The 26,101-nt window shown below is 43.4% G+C and overlaps 1 protein-coding gene across 2 annotated transcripts in view; it reads left to right on the top strand.

The window, feature by feature from the left end:
• Window positions 1-4,099: 4,099 nt before the first annotated feature.
• tmem106a (transmembrane protein 106A) overlaps window positions 4,100-26,101 on the top strand; it is a 47,121-nt gene continuing 25,119 nt past the window's right edge. The window contains exons 1-2 of one of the 2 annotated variants that reach the window (XM_072248928.1): window positions 4,100-4,188; window positions 25,414-25,650. In XM_072248928.1, the coding sequence (XP_072105029.1) occupies window positions 25,431-25,650 (220 nt within the window). In that variant the 5' untranslated portion in view covers window positions 4,100-4,188; window positions 25,414-25,430. Of the gene's footprint in view, window positions 4,189-8,370; window positions 8,536-25,413; window positions 25,651-26,101 lie in introns of those variants that run through there. The other variant, XM_072248927.1, reaches the window with a different exon arrangement.

Here is a 26,101-nt window from a genome sequence, read left to right as displayed (position 1 = left end):
TGTGGTAGGCCATGTCTAACTAATCTTATAGAGTTTTTCGAGGCAGTTACCAGGAAAGTTGATGAAGGCAAGGCAGTGGATGTTGTCTACTTAGACTTTAGCAAGGCATTTGACAAGGTCCTGCATGGGGGAGGTTGGAGAATAATGTTTAGTCACTCAGCATTCAAGGTGAGATAGTAAATTGGATTAGACATTGGCTTTGTGGGAGAAGCCAGTAAGGCCTGTTACTAGTGGATTGGTGCTGGGTCTATTGTTGTTTGTCATCTATATCAACGATCTGGATGATAATGTGGTTAACTGGATCAGAAAATTTGCGGATGACACCAAGGTTGGAGGTGTGGTGGACAGTGAGGAAGGCTATCATGGCTTGCAGCAGGATCTGGACCAGCTTGGAAAATGGGTTGAAAGATAGCAGATGAAATTAAATGCGAGGTGTCGCACTTCAGTAGGATCCACCAGGACAGATCTTGCACAGTTAGGGTACTGAGGAGTGCGGTAGAACAGAGGGATCTGGGAATACAGATCCATAATTCATTGAAAATGGTGTCACAGGCAGATAGGGTCATAAAGAAAGCTTTTGGCCTTCATAAATCAATGTATTGAATACAGGAGATGGTATGTTATGTTGAAGTTATATAAGACATTGATGAGGCCTAATTTGGAGTATTGTGTGCAGTTTTGGTCACCTGCCTACAGGAAAGATGTAAATATGGTTGAAAGAGTACAGAGAAAACTTACAAGGTTGTTGCCAGTCTGGAAGACCTGAATTAAAAGGAAAGATTGAATAGGTTAGGACTTTATTGCTTGGAATGTAGAAGATTGAGAGGAAAATTGATAAGAGGTATACAAAAGTATGAGGGGTATAGATAGAGTAAATGCAAGCAGGCTTTTTCCACTGAGGTTGGGTGGGACTACAACCAGAGGTCATGGATAAGGGTGAAAGTTGAAAAGTTTAAAGGGAACATGAGGGGAAACTTCTTTACTCAGAAGGTCATGAAAGTATGGAACAAGCTGCCAGCATAAGTGGTGCATGTGAGCTCGATTTCAACATTTAAGAGGAGCTTGGATAGCACATGAATGGAAGGGGTAGAGAGGACTATGGTCCCAGTGCAGGTCGATGGGAGCAGGCAGCTTAAATGGTTTGGTACTGACTAGATGGGCTGAAGGGCCTGCTTCTGCACTGTACTTTTCTCTGACTCTATGTCAAAAGAAGCCTATAATAGGGCTGGAAAGGCCAGAACTCTGGGCATTTTTTTTTTGAAAGGGGAGTGTGGTTGGAGGATTGAGGGGAGTTAAGAAAACTATCTTTGGTTCAACCTGCTGAGCTGATACTTATCTCCGTACAGTACATTCAGTTCCATTGAAGTCAATGCAACAAGAAATCACAGCCCAGGAATTTGAGTCTCCAGGCATACTTGAATACTCTCCAAATTTATTGTTGTTGTGGCTTTATCATGTAGGTCTTAGCTCAGCTGAATCTAGAAGGTAAATGTATCAAGGTAAGATATAGTGCCTTTGGAATGAACTTCATCTGAGATGCATTAGAAAATACTGTAAATTATAAACAAAAACTACTTAGTACGTAGTGGGAAATGATCAATTCCAGTCATTCCTACAGTTCACTTACATCTGCTGGTCCTCTGGTGTGCTCCTGTAAGAGTTTTCACTATTGATAAAAATGCTACAGGAGAATGAGGAGATGATAGGAGGCAGGTACCGGGTGACTGTCAGAAGAGGGAAAGAGAATAGGCAGCCAGTGCAGAGTACCCCTGTGGTTGTTCCCCTCAGTAAGTATACCGCTTTGGATACTGTTGAGGGTGGGGGGGGGGGGGTGCAGAAGAAATAACCTACCAGGGAGAAGCTGCAGCAAGTAGGATTCTGGCACTTCAGTCTGGCTCTGTGGCTCAGAAGGAAAGTGGGGAGAAGAGGTGAGCTGTGGTGATAGGGGATTCATTGGTTAGGGGAACAGAAAGGAGTTCCTGTGGACGAGAATAAGAATCCCAGATGGTTCGTTGCCTCCTGGGTGCCAGGGTCAGGGATATCTCTGATCGAGCCCACAGCATTCTTAAGTGAAAGGGTAAGCAGCCAGAGGTCATGGTCCACATCAGTACCAATCACATGGGCAGGATGGGTGTCAAGGTCCTCTGTAAAGTGAGTTCAGGGAGTTAGGTGCTAAGTTACAGGATAGGACCTCCAGGGTTGTGATCACAGGATTGTTACCCATGCCATGTGCTAGAGAGACCAGAAATAGGAAGATCAAACAGTTTAACCCATGGCTAAGGAGTTGGTGCAGGAGGGAAGACTTCAGATTTTTGGATCATTGGGCTCCCTTCCAGGGAAGGTGAGACCTGCACAGAAGAGACAGTTTGCACTTAAAATGAAAGAGGACTAATATCCTAGCAAGAAGGTTCGCTAGTGCTACATGGGGAGGTTAATCTAGAGTTGAAAGAGGATGGGAACTAGAGTGCCAGGACAGATAGTGGAGTGGTTGTGGAGAAAGATATGATTAAGTCAACATACAGTGCCTATAAGAAGTATTTACAGCCCTCTGAAGTTTTCATGTTTTACTGTTTTACAACATTGAATCACCAAGGATTTAATATGACTTTTTTTTTGACACTGATCAACAGAAAAATACCCTTTTGTGTCAAAGTGAACACAGATCTCTACAAAATTATTTAAATTACTTACAAATATAAAACGCAGAATAATTGATTGCATAAGTATTCACCCCCTTTCAATCAGTATTTAGTAGATGCATCTTTGGTAGTAATTACAGCTTTGAGTCTGTGTGGATAGGTCTCTTTGCACATCTGGATACTATAATATCCCCCATTCTTTACAAAACTGCTCAAGCTCCGTCAAATTGCATGGGGATCGTGAGTGAACAGCCCTTTTCAAGTCCAGCCACAAATTCTCAATTGGATTGAGGTCTGAACTCTGACTTAGAAACTCCAAGATATTAACTTTGATGTTTTTAAGCATTCTTGTGTAGCTTTGGCTTAATGCTTGGGGTCATTGTCTTACTAGAAAACAAACCTCCCAAGTTGCAGTTTTCCTGCAGACTGCATCAGGTTTTCCTCCAGGATTTCCCTGCATTTTACCCACTACCTTTGCAATCCTTCCAGAGCTTGCTGCAGTGAAACATCCCCACAGCATGATGCAGCCACCACCATGCTTCACGGTAGGGATGGTGTGTTTTTGATGATCAGCTGTGTTTGGCTGGTGGCCAAACATAGTGTTTAGTCTGATGGCCAAAAAACTCAAATTTGTTTTCATTAGACCATAGAACCTTCTTCCAGCTGACTTCAGAGTCTCCCAAGTGCCTTCTGGCAAACTAGCTGAGGTTTCATGTGAGTTTTTTCAACAGTGACCTTCTCTTTGCCACTCTCCCATAAAGCTGCGACTGATGAAACAGTCAGGCAACAGTTGTATGTGCGGTCTCTCCCACCTCAGCCACTGAAGCTTATAACTCCTCCAGAGTTATAGGTCTCTTGTTGGCCTCCCTCACTAGTCCCCTTCTTAAACAGTCACTCAGTTTTTGAGGACGGCCTGCTCTAGGCAGATTTACAACTGTGCCTTAATTTTTCCATGACTGTACTCCAAGGGATATTCAGTGATTTGTATCCATCTCCTGACTTGTGCTTTTCAATAACCTTTTGCGCAGTTGCTCAGAGTGTTCCTTCTATTTAGATCCTTTCCCAATTAAAAACTAACATTCCTAACCCCGGCACGTTTGCTTTTAGTACTAATTTGTCAATATTAAGGCGTTTTCAATATTGACAAATTAGTTAGGGCGTTAGACCTTTAAAAATTGTGGTATGATTTGATACATGGAGAATCAGCGATTGTTGTTATTGGTTGAGGGTTCACCTTCGATAGAAATTATTTATTTAGAACCGTTATCATTTTTTCCGTGCCCTGCTTGAGGAATCTACGTTTGACTAAGTATATTGGTATGTGCATAAGCGACAGGTGGCTCTCAGGAGGCAGTGGTCAGAGAAGAACACCGGCGTGACGTCGGTGGACCTGACCGTGAGGGACTCAGACAGGAAGAGGAAGTCGATCCGAGAGCGGGCTGAGCCGTCCGATCGTGTCCAGGTGGCTTGTGGCTGTGCTCCACCTGTGGGGGTGCCACAGGCGTCGCGCAGCTTGGCTGTCTTCACCGTTTCCCTCAGGAGTCTAGAGGTACTGTCCAGCCTGCCGAGTCCTCCAGCCGCATCAATGGTGCAGTTGAAGTCTCCGGCCAGAACGACCGGCTGGGACGTCACCAGCAGCTGTGGGAGCTGCTTGGAGACGGCCAGCCGCTCGCTCCGCACGGGGGAGGCGTACACATTGACCAGCCGGAGTGGAGTGCCCCGGTATTTGACGTCTGTTACCAGGAGGCGCCCCGCAACCACCTCTTTAACTTGGGTGATTGAGAAGTTGCCTCCCCACAGCAGAACCCCCAGGCCAGAAGCGCGACTATCGTTGCCCCCCCGACCACACCGACAAACCCTGGGACCACCACCGTGACCACCGCCGATAACTCCCGAGGTGCGGCAGACCGCACTCCTGCAGGAAGGTCACGTCGGCGTTCACGGTGTTCAAGTACCGAAGCGCGCTGACGCAACGCCCAGTACTCTTCACACTGCGAACGTTTAAGGACGCCAGTTTAAGGTCCATCACCTTTTATAAATCCTCGTTCTCTTCTTCCCCGTCTGGAGGCCTCATACCCACAGTCTTGGTGAAGTCTTCCACCTGCTGAGGGTTCAGGTACTGCTGGTACTCTCCGCCAGGGAGGGGCGCCACCGGTTCGGCACCAAATGGAACCTCCGGGGGCGCCCCTCCATCTGGCTGCAGACCACCAGGAGTATTATGGCTCCCGGATTCCCGGAGCTGAGACTGCTGATCCCCCCATCCTGCGACTGGGGGATGGCTAGCAGACCTTCACTCTTCCCCTGACTCTCCTCTGCCCGATTAACCCGCCTCTTCCTCTGTCGGTGTTTCTGGCCACCCCCACCGCCCTCCTCCTCCGAGGAAGACAGGTGCTCAGAGGACGACTGATGCGCAACCTCTCTCTTTTTAGAGCTCTCCAATTTCTCCGCCCTTTGTCTTTTTGGCGGCATCTTTAGGGTCTTTTTTCTTTTCGTGGAGGACCAGAAGGCAGGCAGGGGGACGTGGAAGCTGAATGTTAAGCTGCTAACCCCAGAGAACATCGAGGAACTAGAGAAGGAGTACACAGGTTGGAGAACCTTGAAAGCCTTCTTTGATTCCCCGGTTCACTGGTGGGAAGCTACCAAGGAGAACATTAGGAGGTTCTTCATTCGCAAGGGTATCCAGAAGGTAAGGCAGGAGCAGAGGGAACTGCGTAAACTCCAGACAGAGTTGCAGCAACTTCTCCTTCTGCAGTCGAAGGGGGTGGATGTCAGAGAGGAATTGCGAGAGGTGAAGGGCCGGCAAGCCCAGCACCTCGCCGCCGAATCCTCCAAGATCATCTTCCGATCAAGGGTCCGAACCGTGGAGCGGGACGAGATGTGCTCACGCTTCTTCTTCCAAAAGGTGCACAGGGGGAGCTCTGTGATCCACAACCTTAAGGAAGAGGACGGCTCAGTCGCGTCCTCGCAGACCGACATACTGAGGATCTGCAAGTCCTTCTATGCCGGTCTGTACGACGAAAAGGCTACAGAATCCACAGCCTCCCGCAACTTCCTGTCGTCTATCACGCAGGTCTTAGACGAGGGCAAGCGGGAGAGTCTGGATCAGCCACTGACCTTGGACGAGCTGACAGGCTCCATCCGTTCCTTTGGGTCGGGTAAGACTCCCGGAAGCGACGGCTTACCGGCTGAGTTGTACTCGGCTCTGTGGAACTGGATGGGCCCAGACCTGCTGGAAGTGTACAACGCTATGCTTCTGGCCGGCGGTATGTCAGAGTCCATGAGGAAGGGAATCATCACCCTCATCTACAAGCAGAAGGGAGAAAGGGAGGACATTAGAAATTGGAGACCCATCTCTCTCCTGAATGTGGATTACAAGATCCTGTCCAAGGCTATCGCCAACAGGGTCAGGTCTGCTCTGGGACAGGTGATCCACCCGGACCAAACCTGTGCTGTACCGGGCAGGAAGATCTCAGACAGCCTCGCGCTGTTGAGGGACACCATCGCCTACGTGCAGGACGGGGGGGGTGGACGCCTGCCTGGTCAGCTTGGACCAGGAGAAAGCCTTCGACAGGATATCACACACGTACATGGCGGACGTGCTCTCCAAAATGGGATTTGGGGAGGGAATCCGGAATTGGATCAGACTGCTCTACACAGACATCCGTAGTGCAGTCCAGGTCAACGGGTGGGAAACAGATAGCTTCCCCATCAGGTCTGGAGTCAGGCAGGGCTGTCCCCTCTCCCCTGTCTTGTTTGTCTGCTGTATAGAGCCCTTTGCCGAGGCCATCAGGAGGGATGAGGGCATAAGAGGGGTGACGCTGCCAGGCAGTGGAGGGACCCAAGTGAAAACCTCCCTGTACACGGACGACGTCACCGTCTTCTGCTCTGATCCGAGGTCAGTTCGCAGGTTGATTGGCACCTGCGAACAGTTCGAGCTAGCGTCGGGGACCAGGGTCAACCGCACGAAGAGCGAAGCCATGCTCTTCGGCAACTGGCCCGAATGATCCAGCGTCCCCTTCACCATCAGGTCTGACCACGTGAAGGTGTTGGGGATCTGGTTCGGAGGGGCCGAGGCGTGCAACAAGAACTGGCGGGAGCGGACTGCCAAGGTGAAACAGAAACTGCGACTGTGGGGATAACGGACAAGAACCTGGTCATCAGGTGTGAGGTGCTCTCAGGGCTGCTGTACTTGGCGCAGGTCTGGCCCGTCCCCCGCTCCTACAGCTCGGAAATCACCCGGGCTGTCTTCAGATTCGTCTGGGGATCCAAGATGGAGCGGGTGAGACGGACCGCCATGCACAAGTCCCTGGACAATGGGGGCAAGAACGTCCCCAACGTCGCGCTCACCCTGATGGCCAGCTTCGTGTGTGGCTGCATCAGGTTGTGCGTGGATCCCAGATACGTGGGCACAAAGTACCACTATGTGCCCAGGTTCTACCTGTCGCCCTGGCTACGAAGGATGGGTCTGGCCCCACTCCCGCGCAACGCCCCGTCAGCTGGTCGTTGCCCCCTTACCTGTCCTTCGTAGAAAAATTCTTCAAGACCAACGCATTTGACCACAGGGCCATCAGGCAGTGGTCGGCACGTAGTGTCCTGCAGGCACTGCAGGAGAAGGACGTGATGGACACAGTGGCGTGGTTCCCTGAGCAGACCGTGCAGTTCATCTGGCAAAATGCCTCATCGCCAGATCTCACCAACAGGCACAAAGACCTCGCCTGGCTGGCGGTGAGAGGGGCCCTCCCAGTCAGATCCCTCCTGTACGCCCGGAACAGTTCCTCCACACCTCGTTGCCCAAGGGAGGACTGTAATGGGGTGGAGTCGGTGGCTCACCTCTTAGCACACTGTGGGTTCGCAAAGAAGGTGTGGAAGAGAATGGAAGGGACAGTACTAAGATTCATGCCCAGCAGCTGCGTTACCGAGGACTCCGTGATCTACGGGCTGTTCCCGGGGACGCACACGGAGACCAACATCCGGTGCTGCTGGCAGATCATCAATTCGGTGAAAGACGCTCTTTGGTCGGCCCGAAACTTGATGGTCTGCCAGCAGATGGAGATGTCCGTGACTGAATGCTGCCGACTGGCACACTCTCGTCTGCAGGAGTACGTGCTGAGGGATGCACTCAAACTTGGTGCAGCCACCGCGAAGGCCCGGTGGGGAAGGACCACAGTTTAACGTTCATCACCCGTAGGAGGGGGAGAGGTTGGGTGGGGAGGAGACCTACCCTCATCAGCGGTGTGGACAGATAATCAACATGGTGCCCAAGGAGTGGGTGGAATTGTTAATTTGGGAAAGTATTAGAGCCATTGCCTGCCTTTATTGTTGAAAATTTTGATTGTTAATAAGTCTTAACTCTTGACCAAGGGTTGAGAGTAAACGCATGATTTACTGTAAACATCTTTCATTTGTAAATGAACAGAGAGTCAACGCAAATTTTTTATTGTTAATAACTGTATTGAATAAGGACTCACAGTCAACGAATGGTTTTCTTTTCTTGTATGTAATTATTTTTATTTTGTAATATTTCTGAATAAAGTATTTTTGGAAAAAAAATATTGGTATGTGCATAATACGCTTACATTTTAACCCGATTCGTTGCAAATTGCACATAATCGAGATTTCCTATTACACTGCATGCTTTAAGAGTTATAAGATTGGATATACTAGAGATAAAGTGCAACACTGCTTGGGATTTTTTTTTTGCAAAGGAAGCCCCTGCTGGTGTAGTGGTTAGACCTGGTGATGGGAGTGCGGGCGCTCGCGCTCGCTCAACACATTGGGAGGCGCTGCAGCTGCGGTAAAGTCGCTTCTCCGGCGGCGGCGCCATTCAGTCAGAACGGACCGTGAGCAACGGACAGAAGGGGAGGAAGAAGGCGATCGAGAAGCCGAACCCACGGCAGTGAGTAAACTAACCCTGGCCGAAGAATAAAGGAAACAGCAGCAAGGCCTGTCATCGACCCCCCCCCCTTCCCGGGCCCATGTTTCCCCCCTCTGGGGTATCGCTGACAGGGCCCAGGAGCTGTGTCTCGGAGACTGCCTTGTTTATTTACTCCGTGGTCAGGTGCAGCCGGGATCCAGCAACCCTGCAGCGCAGCCCCTCCCCGCGCCAGGCTGGGACTGCGACGGGGAGGGTGGTGAGCTTAACTAGGCCGTGGGGACCTGAGCTCAGTCCCTTTCTGCCCAATGCAGGGAGTGGGTGCATTCGTGCTTATTTCAGGGCTGAAATCCGTGAGCCCGATTCTATCGATGACTTGGCCTGATTATTATTCACACCTTGTTTTAAACGGAAGATGCAATCTTCACCGTTCCATTAATAGACTCAAGCGTATCTTCGCCAGCCGCATTTAGTTCGTCGTTTTATTTTTCAGCTGTAGATGTGAGATTTGCTATTTTGCAGTCTTATAGCACCCTAGCAAAGCAATGATCCTTTTAACGCCACTTCATTACTCGTTCTCTCCACTGAAAGATCGTGTAACAACACTGTGCTTTCGAGAGTTCTTCGTTAAAGCCAGTTTGCACCACCATCTAATTCCTTGCTGTTAAATGTCCTTAATGGAAGCTCTCCCTGCTCATGCTCATTATTCAAATTTTCAAACAGTTTAAAATGATAGAGGCTGTAGGGTGCAATCAAGTGTAAGACAGAATGTAAAGAAGAATTTTTTTTGTTGTTTACTCGAGAGCTGAGTAATGAACCATAGTTATAAGTTAATAAATCAAGCAAAGAACTCGGGGAATTCTTTGTCCATAGGATGCTTAGAATGTAGAACTTCCTGATGTGACCAGCACAGGTTCATTAATGGAACCTCAATAGGTACGAATGGGAAAGTAATAGATGAAATATTAAACGAGGAATAGTAGGTGGTGCCTTGGTTCCTAGTGTGGAATATGGGAACAAAGAGATGGACTTTTGTTTTGTAAATATCATGTAATCTTGTGCAGCTTGTTGAATACCTACATATGCCTCATATATAGTATTTACAATTTAAATAATGTTCTTGATATTGAAAAGAGATTACATAATGTTTCTAGGATTAGATAAATGAAAGTGCATGCTGAGTCAATGTTTGTTGACTGAACATGAACAGAATAGTTGAAAATATGTTCCAGAACCTTTTTGGAGATTGGAACAGCAAGGTGAAAAGATGAATGAGAATGAGTAAGGCAAATGGATCTTGGGAGAGGATTTGGAGGGACCTCATCAACAAAGCCCTGTGATGACCATGGTGGTTTGTCGAGAAAGATTAGACCGTTTAGACCGTATTCTGTGACATTTAGAAGAATGACTAATGATCTTATTCATGCACGTAAGAACTTAAGGGGCCTGACAAGGTAGATGTCAAGATCTTTTCATTAGTGGGAGGATCATGAACAGGGGGGACATAACTCTAAAATAAGGGGCCTGTTATTCAAAACAGGTGCATTGAGGCTACTTCTGTTAAAAGGTAGTGAATGCATGGAACTCTCTGCCACTGGTGGTAGTGGAGTCCAGATCATTGGGGGGACATAGATAAATATTTAAAAGATTGAGGAATTGAGAGTATGAGGAACTAGTACAGAAGAAGAATTAAACATAGAACATAGAATAGTACAGCACAGTACAGGCCCTTCGGCCCACAATGTTGTGCCGACCCTCAATCCCTGCCTCCCATATGAGCCCCCACCTTAAATTCCTCCATATACCTGTCTAGTAGTCTCTTAAACTTCACTAGTGTATCTGCCTCCACCACTGACTCAGGCAGTGCATTCCACGCACCAACCACTCTCTGAGTAAAAAACCTTCCTCTAATATCTCCCTTGAACTTCCCACCCCTTACCTTAAAGCCAGGTCCTCTTGTATTGAGCAGTGGTGCGCATAAGGCTCACATAGATCAGCCATGATAGTATTGAATGGCAGGGCAAGGTTTGTGGTCTGGTGGTTTATTCCTGCTTCTGTATTCTTGTGTAATGAGTTGTTTCCCCCTGAATATGTAACTATTGGCAGATGTGCCACTCAGCAATACAGATCATGGACTTCCCAGCTCTAATCTCCTGTACTTTGTCCTGTCTGTACTTGGTTAGCTAATCTTACTGCACCCATAGCTGGTGCACACTAGGAAAAGCAAGATTTGGGTGCAATTCAGTTGCATTAGACTCGAAAGGATTTGGGTACACCAAAGTTTAATAATTTAAGATGTGAAACTGTGATTAAAAATACAAATTATTCATAACATCATTGCAGAGCTTGCCATATGTTCCTAGCAATCAACTGCAACCTTCAGATTAACTAAGCACTGGCCTGTTGGATTGTATGAATCTATTGAGTATTATTACCACAAAATGCAGGAGGATCTCAGCAGGTCAGGCAGCATCTATGAAGGGGAATTGTCAGCGTTTCGGGCTAGGACCCTTCACTAGTCCCAATGACCCTTCAACCAGTTCCTCCAGCGTTTTGTTTGTGTCTGTTACTCTGGATTTCCAATATCTGCAGAATCTCTTGTGTTCTTGAGTATTAGAGCTATCATTGATGTCCAGCATTCCAGTTTGCATTTTTTTACGTGAAGCCTCAGTGACCACCACATGTCTTGATACTGCAACAGAAAGTAATAGAGAAAAGTGAAGCAACCGTGAATAACAGGGCCGCACAGCTGTGTAGTGGGTACAGCGCCAGTGACCTGGGTTCAGTTCCCACCACTGTCTGTAAGGAGCTTGTATGTTCTCCCCATGACCGCGCAGGTTTCCTCACACATCCCAAAGACATTGGATTGAATTGACTTTATTTCTTACATCCTTCATATTAATGAGGAGAAAAATCTTTACGTTATGTCTCCGTCTAAGTGCAATATGCAATCTAAAGTAATTTGTAATAAATAATATGTACAACAGGACAGTCAATAGGGGTTATTAGGGTAATTGGTTACATGGTTCTAATTGGGCCAGAAGGGCCTGTAACCATGCTGTATCTCTAAGTTTAAAAAAACACTTACTTTTCTATTCTCCATGCCACAAGAAGAGGCTTTAAAAAAGAACTTCTGAGCAGGAAAATAGGCGACAGTTTGTTCTGTTTGACTTTAAGGAAGGAAAGCAAAATGAGAAATGACAGTTTATTTGGGTCTTGAGTCTGTATACAATTTTCTTAATTCAGGTCTGGTGATTATTTTTGGAAGGAATCAGTACCACCCGAACCAGGAATGTTACACTAGTATTCTGAATTGAAGATCTTTAGAGCTGGTAGCTTGGTTAATTTTTAGAGGCAGTAATGTGATCTTGCAGCTGAAACAATCAAGGATGTAGGTGCATAATGTAAAGCTTTGACTTTTTAATGACACTCAATCCAATCCCTGAAACAGAGTCATGTTTATTTTTCCACTGATTATAAGAAAACTTATGGTTTCGACTTCTTGGATTCTGATTTTTTAATCCATGGTTCTTTCGGAAGTCAAGAAAAAGGCATAAAACTTGTTGCTTCATGATTGTACTAAGCGCTAATAGAACAAAAAGAATTGAAAACGGGGAGAAGCAGAGGTCTTGTAGGGGAAGGGAAAGAAGCAAGAATGGCAGGCCAATGTGTTCAGCCCTCCAACCCCATAGATAAGAGACATTTCATTCATATTTGTAGGTAAGAGTTAACCAAACATTTAGCCCCAATTCAAATAATGCGATACCAAGAAACTTACAGAAAGAGACAGAACTGTAAAATCTAGGGGACACACTGAACAATTGCATATATGTACTGTGACCATGAGGAAACATACTAAACAGTTACACATATACAGGTAATGTTATAACATACAAGGAGACATAAATTGTTAAACTGCAGAGAAAATAACAATTATACAGTCTAATCCAACAGACTTGAATACGAAATGTGGCCAATTGGATGAGGTGTCAGATGATAGGCATAAGGCATGTTTCTTTTTGGTTCAAATCCAAAAAGATGTGTCGAAATGCAGCTACATGTTTCCTGATATTTTGCTGTGCAAGCAGTCCATCTTGGTCATCGTCCCTTAAGCGCATAGTCATACAGCAACAACATGACTTATGTGGAAGCAGGAAAAAAAGCCAACTGCTGGTGGGACCCTGTGGGTCAAAGCAATCTGTAGGGGGAAAGGAATTGTCAACATTTAGGTACAGTACCTAAATGCAGATTCCAGTATTTGCAGTTCCCTGTGTCTACACTGTAAGGCTGCTTTGGAGAAAAAGGAAAAGAGATCCTAGATTAATATGGAGAGAGAGAGGCATTTTTTTAAGTGAGATACTTGCCAAGAGGAAAGTTCTGTATCTGGGTTTGGAGCAAAAGGAAGGGGGTGGGCCAGGAAACCTCGCAGGACCAATGTACAAAGAGCCTGGTAGGAGTTGACTCAGATCATCTCCAGAAGTTCAAATTTTTGCACAATTGAGCAATACTGTAGAATATATCATGGCTGCGTTTAACATGACAAAGGGAGCTGCATCCCATGAAAAAATATCCTTTCATGTTGGTGCATTTATCTTGGTGAGCAGGGACTCAGGCGGACAGGTCAGTCATGGTTGCATTTAGGCAAAGACTGAAATATCTGGGGGATATTGACATCTCAGTCCATGGCCGCCTCTTGTGCCATGATGAGGCCACCCCAAGGGTGGAAGAGCAACACCTTAAATTCCATTTGGGCAGCCTCCAACCTGATGGCATGAATATCGATTTCTCCTTCTGGTTTAAAAAAATTCCCTCCCCCTCCCCTCTTCTATTCCCCACTCTAGCCTCTTACCTCTTCTCACTTTGCCTATCATCTCAGTCTGGGTCCCCTTTTCCTTCCCTTTCTCCCATGGTCCATTCTCCTCCTATCAGGTTCCTTCCTCTCCAACTCTTTATCTTTCCTACCCACCTGGCTGCACCTAGTGCCTTCTAGCTATCCTCCTTCCCCTCTCCCACCTTTTTATTCTGGCATCTTCTCCCTTCCTTTCCAGTCTTGAAGAAGTCTTGGTCCCAAACGTCAACTGGTTATTCATTTCTATCGATGCTGCCTGACCTCCTGAGTTCCTCCAGCACTTTGTGTGTGTGTGTGTGTTGCTTTGGATTTCCAGCATCTGCAGAATGTTTCATGTTTATAACTAGGAGATGACTCACATAACAGAAGGGCACTCAAGTTAGCAATTCACCAGCCTGAAGAAATGATTCCCCAACTCCTCATGAGTAGAGGAGCCAAAGAAGTGCACTCTACTGGGTATCATCATTAACTCCCTTTCATTGCTGAACTGATCTAGAATTAGTTATCATGTGTGCTGCTGCCTCATCATATAGCTGACATGCAGCAATCTTCTATTTGTATGGTCGGAAGAGAAACCCACTACTTTGACCCCGTCAGAACATAATGAATAGTGGCAGGAGTGGAGCAGGTGGGAGATTTTGATGACTGAAGTGTATCATTATGCCTGATACTATACATTGCCTTAGAAACAAGAATGGAGAAGGTTGAGCCGAATAGTTTGGAGAAATAATGTTTCATGGGAAGCTACGTCTGGGCCTTGCAGGCTGCATCTGCTAGCAGACTTGTATGATCTGGTTTGGAGGCTCACTGGTCTATGCACCTGATGAAGTCTACTGATGGGATGCATGACAATAAACTCAACTTGATTCCACAAGGTAGTTGTCATGTTGTCAGGCCTGCCTGGCCAAATACAGGAGGTAAAAAGAGGTTTTGGAAATCGTGTGCATTTTTTTTTTTTTGAAGGATTTGGTAGCAATCCCATCACACAGACAGTGGCCACACACTGCTTCAGTGGAATCTCGCCATGATCCAGCAAGAGGTCTAGTTTTCTTACATACAAGAACAGCTTGAAATTCTTTCAGGTGAAGTAATTTGGTAGCAGGGAACAGCCTAATATTCCTGTTGACTAGAGAGGAGCCACTCCAGAGCAAATTGCTGTCTTTATAGAGATATGAAATACTACTGATAAGCAGGTAGTTTCCACACTGCACACAGGAATATAGCACCTAAGCAGCTTATGGTTCTCCAGGAGCAAAGGGAAGCTGCATATGGGCAGATTGTTATCCTGCTTGAGCAGAGAATTGCAACACACAAGTGGGTTGCTGTGCTATAGGAGCAAAGATACGGCATGTGTGAGTCCACCACTCTTCTGCAGGAGCAGACCTGTCCTTTCCATTTCCCATCACCTCATTGGCACAGAATACTGACTCAGTAGAAGAGTGAAGACTGGAGGAACCTGACAGCAGTGATGCTTGGTCTCTCAGGATCCTTCACATCTAGGTATTGAAGCTGGTGTGGCATAAGGACATTAGAACTCACCTATGTCAAAAGTCCTCCAATTCAGGTAACATCCTAGTGAATCTCCTCTGTACTCTCTCTCCAGGTGATCATTTTGTTTCCATAGTGTGGCAACCAGAACTGCACACAATACTCTCTGCAGTTCAAACAGTATTTTATTCATTCTGTGTATCAACCCATAAAGACTCGTATGCTATATGCCACCTTCACCACCCTATCTACCATTCAGGATCTTGCCTGTAGTCCCTGGCTCCACACACAGAAGAACCCTTTTGTCCCTAAGGGACCCCACTTCCCTGGTTTTTCTCTTGCTTTTGGGATTATCACTCTTTAATTTTTTTTCAATAATCCAGGGTGTACAGTGTTTTCACCATTAGTATTATTATCGTGAAAGAAGAGGTGATTAAAATCTCAGATCTTAAAGTGAAAAATCAAAAGGCAGAGGTGAGAATAACTTGAGGAAACATGCATTTGAAAAACATATAGTTAATTTCTTGCTATTGTCATATACTTCAGGTACCAATAACCCTTATAAGAAATTGTTTTGTGTCTTTTCATGGCCTAACTACATACGTGGATAGAATCACCACTCCAGGCTAAAAGCACCTCTATCTATTAGCTCATTAAATGAGGAATCTCCCACAGTGAACTCCATCACTTGAATTGCTTCTAAAAGTTGATTCTTCTGAAAAAGAACTACTCAAACTTATTTAAAAGCAGGTTTGCACTTTAAGGATTTTTTTTTGTAATTTAATTGGAAGCAAGGAATATAAAGTGAACCACAACTTTGACATTTTTTCTGCTTGAGGCAAAGTTCCATAAAGAAGCTGGATTGAAATAAGGATTTACCAAAGCACAATTGGGCATATTTATTAAGTGGAAGATGATAACAAAAAGAAAGAACTGGAAATCAGAGGAAAAAAATAGGAAACTGAAAATTGAGGAAAAGTACTACTTTTAAGGTAATACTTTTCTCCTGTCCCTGGCCACAGATCTTGCTGATTTTTAGTGCACAGCTGTGTACATCAATTGCCTCCACATGACATGGACTGAGAATTCTCTGGCCAAATGCACCTCTACCCAACTTCAAGATGAAGCATTGTTGTAACTGCAGACTGACTGAGAAGCACATGACAGTGGTGTGACATTCATTCTCCTTTTCCCTCCTACTATGTAGATGTTTCCAAGTATAAAGGTGGCTTTGAAGATGTCTTTTTGCTTAACTTTTTTGCCAAATTGTGCTTATTAGAAAAAAATGCCTTTTCTTCTGATGTGTACCTCTGTGATTTAAAGTATGGAATGGAGGGAAGATAACTACACAGTTTAAAAAGGTTCTTGTACTTGGGTACAGCTAACAAGAAAGCCAATTCATCTTGGGGCGGATTGAACACAGCCGGCAAAAATCTTGGCCAGTTGATTATGAGCAGAAATGGGTCTTCAGTATCAGAAGTCAAAGCAAAAATTGTTATCAGCATTTTTTTCTAAATAATTCATAAAATATTATGAATACATTTCAAGCTCTTTTGAAATAAGCTGCAAATCTGATTTTTTGTGCTGTGTTAAGAAGTGACATTTTGAAAGTGAGATGATTGGCTAAAGAATAAAAGTGTTATTTTCCAGAATATAAGAAATACTGGAAAAAATAATTATATTAGGTGGTACCTGAGGATAAAACAGAACTAACTTTTCATTTGAATATGGGAAACAGTTAACAGTAATAGGTTAAGTATTTTTACATAAAGAGATTTAGTAATGCATATACACTTTATTAGATTCACCTGCTTGTTAATACAAATATCTAATCAGCCAATCATGTGGCAGCAACTCCAAAAGCATGCAAACATGGTCAAGAGGTTCAGTTGCTGTTCAGACCAGACATCAAAATGGGGAAGAAATGTAATCTAAGTTACTTTAACCATGGAATGATTGTTGGTGCCAGACAGGGTGATTTGAGTATCTCAGAAACTGCTGAATTCCTGGAATTTTCATGCACAACAGTCTCTAGAGTTAACAGAGAATGTTGCAAAAAGCAAAACAACATTCAGTGAGCGGTAGTTCTGTGGGTGAAAACGTATCGTTAATGAGAGAGGTCAGCGGAGAATGGCCAGACTGGTTCAAACTGACAGGGAGGTGACAATAACAACAGTGGTGTGCAGAGGAGCATCTTGGAATGCACAACACGTCAAATCTGGAAGTGGATAGGCTATATCAGTAGAAGACCACGCTGGATTCCGCTATTCTATAGAATAAAGTGGCCACTGAGTGTATATAGTCAACAGTTTTCAGGTTAGCCAAATAAACGTCTTCAGTGTATGATGGCCAAATGAATTCTTACTTTCATTATACTTTTATGCTTCATATTTTAGCCTTGAACCACAGGAGATCTGCAGAGGATTCAACAATGAAGTTTAAGAGGCTATTGGATTTTTGATTATAATTTTCTCTATAGGATTCGAATTTATTTCTGCTGCTGTAGAAAATGGTATTTTTTAGTGAGTTGTGTATTGCAGATGCACCACTACTGATGACTATCAGTGAACAGGAAATTGAAGGCGGAAACTGTGAAGCATGTGAATCACCACTGACAATGACAGCACTTAAAGATATTGTATGATAGTACTGCTTTTGAGAAGTGGGGGACAAGATCTTCTCATTTTTGTGCCAGAATTTTCTGACTATAAAGTAGTACACAATATATAAACATGGGAAAGTCTGCAGATGCTGGAAATCCAAAACAACACACAAAATGCTGGAGGAACTCAGCAGTCAGGCAGGCAGTATCTATGGAAATACAAACCCCATTTCCAGAAAAGTTGGGATATTTTCCAAAATGCAATAAAAACAAAAATCTGTGATATGTTAATTCACGTGAACCTTTATTTAACTGACAAAAGTACAAAGAAAAGATTTTCATTAGTTTTACTGACCAACTTAATTGTGTTTTGTAAACATACACAAATTTAGAATTTGATGGCTGCAACACACTCAACAAAAGTTGGGACAGAGGCATGTTTACCATTGTGTTACATCATCTTTCCTTTTAATAACACTTTTTAATCGTTTTGGAACTGAGGATACTAATTGTAGTAGATTTGCAATTGGAAGTTTTGTCCATTCTTGCTTGATATAAGACTTCAGCTGCTCAACAGTCCACGGTCTCCGTTGTCTGATTCTCCTCTTCATAATGTGCCATGCATTTTCAATAGGAGATAGATCTGGACTGGCAGCAGGCCAGTCAAGCACATGCACTCTGTGTCTACAAAGCCATGCTGTTGTAGCCCGTGCAGAATGTGGTCTGGCATTGTCCTGCTGAAATAAGCATGGACGTCCCGGGAAGAGACGTCGCCTTGATGGCAACATATGTCTCTCTAAAATCCTAATATATGCCTCAGAGTCAATGGTACCTTCACATACATGCAACTCACCCATGCTGTGGGCACTGATGCACCCCCATACCATCACAGATGCTGGCCTTTGCACCTTTCGCTGATAACAATCTGGATGGTCGTTTTCATCTTTGGCACGGAGAACTTGACACCTGTTTTTTCCGAAAACTAGCTGAAATGTGAACTCATCTGACCACAGCACACAGTTCCACAGTCTTTCAGTCCATCTGAGATGAGCTCGGGCCCAGAGAACTCGCTGGCGTTTCTGCATAGAGTTGATGTATGGCTTCCTGCTTGTGTAATAAAGTTTCAAGTTGCACTTCTGGATGCAGAGATGGACTGTGTTGAGTGACAATGGTTTTCCGAAGTACTCTCGAGCCCAGGTGGCTATAATTGTCACAGTAGCATGACGGTTTCTCAGGCAGTGCCACCTGAGGGCTCGAAGATCACAGGCATTCAACAGTGGTTTCCGACCTTGCCCTTTACCCACTGAGATGTCTCTGAATTCTCTGAATCTTTTCACAATATTATGTACTGTAGATGTTGAAAGACCTAAATTCCCTGCAATCTTGCATTGAGAAATGTTCCTTTTGAACTGACTAACAATTCTCTCACAAATTTTGGCACAAAGGGGTGAGCCACAACCCACCCTTGCTTGCAAAGACTGAGCCTCTGATGGACGCTACTTTTATACCCAGTCATGATACCTCATCTGCTACCAATTAGCCTGCTTAATGTGGAGTCTTCCAAACCGGTGTTACTTGAATATTCTGTGCACTTTTCAATCTTATTTTAACTCTGTCCCAACTTTTGTTGAGTGTGTTGCAGCCATCAAATTCTAAATTTGTGTATATTTACAAAATACAATTAAGTTGGTCAGTAAAACTATTGAAAATCTTTTCTTTGTACTTTTGTCAGTTAAGTAAAGGTTCACATGAATTAACATATCACAGATTTTTGTTTTTTATTGCATTTTGGAAAATATCCCAACTTTTCTGGAAATGGGGTTTGTAAATAAACAGTTGATGTTTTGGGCTGAGACCCTTCACCAGGACTGAAAAGGAAGGGGAAAGTTGCCAGAATAAAAAGGTGTGGCGGGGGGGTGGGGGGTAAGGTCACTGGCTAGAAGGTGATAGATGAAGCCAGGTGGGTGGGAAAGGTAAAGGGCTGGAGAAGAGGGAATCTGATAGGAGAAGAGACACAATCCTGTCAGAGGAAAGGATTATATGCCAAATAGAGGAAAGGATTCAAGAATGTGTTCAAAGATTCCTTGAAAAATAATACAACATTTCTGGCCCACCACTGTTCAAAGTGTTAAAGGGGCATTTGGACTGCTATTGAGAATCTTGAATTTATGTTTGAGGAACACACAGAAGTTCCATGGAAACAGTTAAACAGGTATAAAAAAACACAAACTGAGTAACAAATCATGTATTTAAGTGAAATACAGAACAATTCAAAACACTACCAATAGTACTACAGTACTATAAAACTGTGTATTAATTCTTGATAGTTATTGACGGAGGAGTTCATCCAATGTACACAAGGAACAAAATCAGTGCATACACCGAGTGCAGGTAATGGACTGCCTTCACCTTCATTCAATGCTATTGATGATTGAATTGTCCAAATCTTTATTTTCATTGTAACATTCAAGATGATTGGCGATACCTTCAAACTCTTCATATTTCCTAGGTTGTTTAAGTAGTGAACTACAGTTGTGAATTGTCTAACTGCTTATTTCTCACCAACTATTGGTGACAAAAATCACTGCTTCTTGAACACCAACACACGCAACTGATGCTACTTAAAAGCTGTTTGCTCTACGCTCGATGTAGCGTCTAACAGCAGTGCAAGTGCATGCGACTGACGCTAATTAGAACCTGTTTGGCAAAAGTTTCCTGCCCCAATTATATAGCATAGTGTCCAAAATAAATGAAGGGAATCTTGGCAACTTTCTTGACTAGCTTTTGTTCTTTAGGAGTTGTCCTAAATAAGCGGCTTCCCTGATTAACCAATTGCCCAATTAACCAAAATCCACTGTACTTGGTTAAGGGCTTTAATTATTATTGAACAATATTTTTGGAGGGAGGTTATCGAACAGAAGGTATTATTATTTTTAGTAGCTTTGTGGCTAATTGTGTGCTATGCTTGCTTTTGAATGTGTCAGATGCAATCCTTCCATAGAAATGAGGCCTATATCTTGATGTAGTTCAAGGTCGCAGCCGACTAATCCAGAGTTGTTCACACCTGCAGTCTGGTTGTGTTTCTTGATGATAAGGCTCTGTTGCATTGCTTATCCCAACATGGCACGCAGTGAATCCTGTGCCCTCTTGAATTTGGCTGTTTTAGTCAATCAGTTGTAAATGTGCGACGACCTTTGTGTTCTGATGCATCCTCCGAATGATTTTTTAATCTCTTATTGGTCCGGCTGTGGTAAAGTTCAAACTCAGAACTGTTCTCGATGGTGTAGGTTGGACAGTCATTTACAATGTTGTGCTGGGGCAATGTAAAATTAGCAAATACATCAAAACTCTGATAATCCATGCTTTATCCTGATGGTTTGGCATCTGGCCCGCTGGGTTGTTTCCCATTGTTTCCCATGCTTCCTCAACCATACTGGGTTCCCGGTTCCTACACTCCCTTTTGACTTGCCCCGTTTGCGAGAAGTTATTTTTATACTACTGTATACCATGTTTCTAAAAAAAAGTGCATTGAAATATTAATATAATAACATCTAATAGTTCAGAGAATCTGCTGATCCACCAACAAATTCCTGAGTGTGATGGATTAAGTTCTTACTCTTTGGTATTTGAGTTGCCTTTCCACTAGGTAAGATCCGGTCTGTCTGGGTGTTCCAGTATCCACAATAGAAGGTATGCATCTCCTTCAGTTTATATGAGACAGTTATATCACTCTGGTTTAGAACATAGAGCATCAAATAGTACATCACAAGAACAGGCCCTATAGCGTATGACATTGTGCCGAACATTGTGCTCAAACTGCAAGTTGAGTACCTCTTATTTGAAATTCCAAAATCCGAAAACCTCTGAAGTACAACATTTTTTTGAGCACTGACATGACATCACAAATGGAAAATTCCACAAGGTGCTGGGAACGTTCCCAGATGATGCTCAGGTCTCTGCGCACTGTAGACAATTCTGAGAGGTGACCTCACAAATGTAATGAACAGAAGTTAATGAAAAATAGAAAAACGTTGCATGAAGTAAGAAAATGAAGATCTCAAGCATGTATTGAAAAAGTGGATTTGTCAGTGAACGTGTACCACTTAACAGTCTGCTGATCACAATCAAGCAAAGATCTCTTACAACAAACTGAAAGTTGAAGGTAATCGTTTCATGCACAAAATTATTTTTAAAAATTATATAAAATCCTCCCCCCCCATTGTAGTTGCTGTGGAACAGGCAGCTGTTTGAAAGAGATGGTGGATATGTAGTCAATTGTAGTGTTGGAACCCAGTAATAGACATGGTTGGGGAGCTCATTCAACTCCGATAGTTTGTGGAGAACCTAGCTCCATCATGTCAGACTGTGCTCTGACTGTGGTCTGTTGCCTCTGTGAGCTTCACACTAGCTGTGCATAAGCTGCATATGTAATGTAAATGGATTTTTTGTTTAGACTTGGACCCCCATCCCCAAGTATCTTATTATATAGATGCAAATATTCCAAAATCCTAAATTTGAAACACTTCTGGCCCCAAGCATTTTAGATAAGGGATGTTTAACCTGTAGTAATTAAATGTCAAGTTAAACTAATTCTATCTGCTTATACAATATCCAAATTCTTTCATTCTCTGCACATTCATGTGCCTATCTAGGAGCCTCTTAAACACTTTTATCGTATTTGCCTCCACTACTACTCCAGGCACGCAGCGCGCTCTGTTTTTAAAACAAAATTTGCCAATTGAATGGAATGGCTCGCTCTTTTGAACTTGGCCTCACACTCTAAATGCAGATCCTCTAATGTTAGACATTTTGATCCTGAGACAAAGATGTTGTTTGTCTTTCTATCCCTCTTTTACTTTTATAAACATCTGTCAAGTCTACCCTCGGCCTCTGCCGCTCCAGAGAAAAGAATCCTAGTTTATCCAACCTCTCCTTGTAGCACATACCTTCTAATCAAGTCAGCATCCTGGTAAACTACTTCTGCACCCTCTCCAAAGCCTCCATACCCATTCTATTCACATCACTGGGAACCTCACGTGGTCTGTACACACCGGCTATGTGGTGAATAAAGCACAACAGCACCTCTTTCACCTCAGACGGTTGAGGAAGTTTGGTATGGGCTCCCAGATCCTAAGAACTTTCTACAGGGGCAGAATTGAGATCATCCTGACTGGCTGCATCACTGCCTGGTATGGGAACTATACCTCCCTTAATCGCAGGATTCTGTAGTTGTGAGCTTCCCATGATTCAGGACATTTACAAGGACAGGTGTGTAGGATCACTGGGGATCTGAGTCACGCCAACCACAATCTATTCCAGCTGCTACTATCCAGGAAATGGTACCGCAGCATAAAAGCCAAGACCAACAGGCTCCGGGACAGCTTCTTCCACCAGGCCATCAGACTGATTAACTCACGCTTATTTGAGTGTGCTCTATGTTACATTGATTGTTCAATTTATTACATTTTATTATAAATTACTATGTGTGCACATTGTACATTTAGACGGAGACATAATGTAAAGATTTTTACTCCTCATGTATGTGAAGGATGTAAGTAATAAAGTCAATTCAAATTCAAATCCAAATTCTATAATGGAGCGACCAGAACTGAATGCAATGGTTCGCTTAGGAACACGTTGCAGTTGTCAGCAGAATAGCCACAGTCTTAATATATTTGTTTGGCAGATGGAAAGGGATGTGGCTAAGAAGTTGACATGACATGGCTTGTGTATACTGATGATTATTATGTCGTTCAATAGAGCGGAATACTGAAATACATTCTACTCACTCCGTAGCACTTTGGAAATGTTATATCCTTTGATATATTTTGACAGGTTATGCATAATGAAATTAGCAAACTCAGGAACCCTGCCACCTTCAAATCTGTAAGATTGCAGCCAGAGCAACATCTTTTGGTGCTACTCTATAGGTTTCTTATTAAGGGGAGTGCATAAAGTTAAATTTCCCTTGCAATGAATTTCAGCAACGGTTGCTTGAAGGTAATGTAGTTTTTAGTATCTGTTAGGGAATGGATATGATTTCCCTTCTATAACGAGTTGCGTTGGCTATCATTTTGTGCTAGTATATCAATACTGAGGAATTGAAACTCTGCATTTTAGGAACAGCTTCTTCCCCTCCATCATCAGATTTCTGAACAGACAATGAACTCACGTACATTACTTCATTTTTTTTGCTGTTCTTTTTGCACTACTTATTTAATGTGTGTGTATGTATGTATATATATATGTGTGTGTGTGTGTGTCTATATATATATATATATAAAATACACTCTGGCTTTTATCTCTTTCACCTATCACCTACCACCTTGTACGACTTTTCCCCTCCCCCCCACCTTCTTGCTCTAACTTCTCATCTTTTGTTCTCATCCTGATGAAGGGTCTCGACCCGAAACGTTGACTGTTTATTCTTTTCCATGGATGCTGCCTGGCCTGCTGAGTTCCTCCGGCATTTTGTGTGTGTTACCAGAAATTATAATATAGGATTGAGTGGTTGATGGTCAGAATGGACTCAAATGGTTGTATTTCTCTATCACTGTAATGAAGAAAACTGTCTTCTTAGTTACCAGGAGTCTTAAGTCATGCACAGTGAAATAAAGATGTGAGAAAAAGGATCTAGTTAAGTGCAAGAATCAAGAAATGGGAAATATTTAAAAAGCGAATCTCTAAAATTAAGGGAATGAAAGTCCACACTTACTAAGTTGAATCTGCAATAACAGCATGATTAAAACTGATCAAGCCATTAAAATTACAGCTTAATGCATCAGCCCTAATTTCTTCTGTTTTGTTTGCATATTTGGAATGGTTCAGTCACACCCTTGACGTACTCCAGTGCAATGCTCTTAGGCAAGGTACCTGTGGAGAACAGGATAATTTAGAATTTTTATGCCTTGGACATGGAAGTTGAGATTTTATATCCATTATAATTTCCTACATGGAGGGTCATTCTGCATCTGTGGAGGGAAATAGAGGGTTGAAATGTTGACAGTCTGTTTCCCTCAGTAGATGCCACCTGACATACTAAATTCCTCCAGGTTATTGTGTGTTGCTCCAGATTCCAGCATCTGCAATTTCTGCTGTCTCCATAACTTCCTATGTTGAGTTAAGAGTAACTTTTCTCCTCTAGCTGTCATGAGCATGATATGTTTGACTCCAAGCCAAAGTATGGTATATAAAGTCATGAGAGGCATAGATAGGGTGAATGGTCTTTTTTCCATGGTTGGGGAATCAAGAACTGGAGAACATACAGTAGTTTTAAGGTTAAAGATGAAAGGTTTAATTAGAACCTGAAGGGCAGTTGTTTTACATAGCAGTGGTAGATGTATGGAACAGTTGCTAGGGGAAGTGGTTGACAGGCCAAATGCTGGGAAATGGGATTGCTTGCATATACATCTTGGTTGGCATGGATGTGTATGGCCGAAAGTCCCTTTTTCATGCCTTACAGCTCTATGACTGAGTAATACGGAGATAAAACTGATTGGATAGACTAGTTGTGTCAAATTAATTTTCCCTTCATAACTTGAGCACAACATTTTCTGTGACTATAATGAAGTGTCTGCTGCATCTTAAGTCTTAGGTATGAATCCAAGCTAAATAAAAAGCTGAAATTGCAAGGAAGACTCAGATGCAACTGCTGAAGATTTGTTTTTGTATATTCAGGCTTGCTTGGCCAGCTTCCACTGTATTAAATATATACAGATTAATGGAAGCAGGATTTCAAAGCACCAAATTTAACAGTTGCACATTATCAGAACCAGAAATTGGTCTTGGAATCATGACCACCAGGAAGCTTGTATCCTCTTGTCTTGTCACTGACCTTCTGAGTAGCTGGTACATCTGTCTGTGATATTGATTCGTAACGTTTCACATGCATTACGATAATTGAATATGAATACTATTTTCACAGATAAAGTATAATCCTTTTTGTTCTGAATTCATGTTACAGGGAAAGTACAACAAACCATGGGTAAATCATTCTCTCATTTACCTACTTTCTCAAGACAAGGCAAGAAAGAAGATGCAGAATCTATTGTGACAGAGACAGATAGAAAATCTGTAGAAAACACAGATGAAGTACAGGGCAACAATGGAGAGGCCAGTTCTCATGTTCCTTATGTAGAGTTTGTGGGAAGAGAAAATGTCACATGTCCCACATGTCAAGGGACTGGCAGAATACCAAGAGGTAGGTGGTTTTCCATGTAATCATTGTGACACTAAGCTACTAAAATCTGCTTCCCATCCTTTCACTTGGAAGGTTGTTTGATGAAGGTAATTCCGCTGTCAATGTAACCAACCACGATGACTTCAAGTATTTCATGCAATAATGAGATAGAGGTGTCCCCCTCTTTTCGAACGTTCGCTTTACGAAATCTCACTGTTACGAAGGACCTACATTAGTTACCTGTTTTCGCTAACAGAAGATGTTTTCACTGTTACAAAAAAAGGCAGCATGCGATAAAAGGCAGCGCGCGCTCCGAGCAGCCAAGCTCCTCCCCTGGAACTGCATTCTTGCCGGCATTGCTTAAGCACGTGCCTGTGAGCAGCCGTTTGCAAGATGAGTTCTAAGGTATCAGAAAAGCCTAAAAGAGCTTGTAAAGGTGTTACACTTAGCGTAAAACTAGACATAATTAAGC

Source organism: Mobula birostris, chromosome X (genome assembly GCF_030028105.1).
Source record: "Mobula birostris isolate sMobBir1 chromosome X, sMobBir1.hap1, whole genome shotgun sequence".
Lineage (NCBI taxonomy): Eukaryota > Metazoa > Chordata > Chondrichthyes > Myliobatiformes > Myliobatidae > Mobula > Mobula birostris.
Note: the sequence above shows the minus strand (reverse complement) of the source record. Positions and strands in the feature narration are given on the sequence as shown.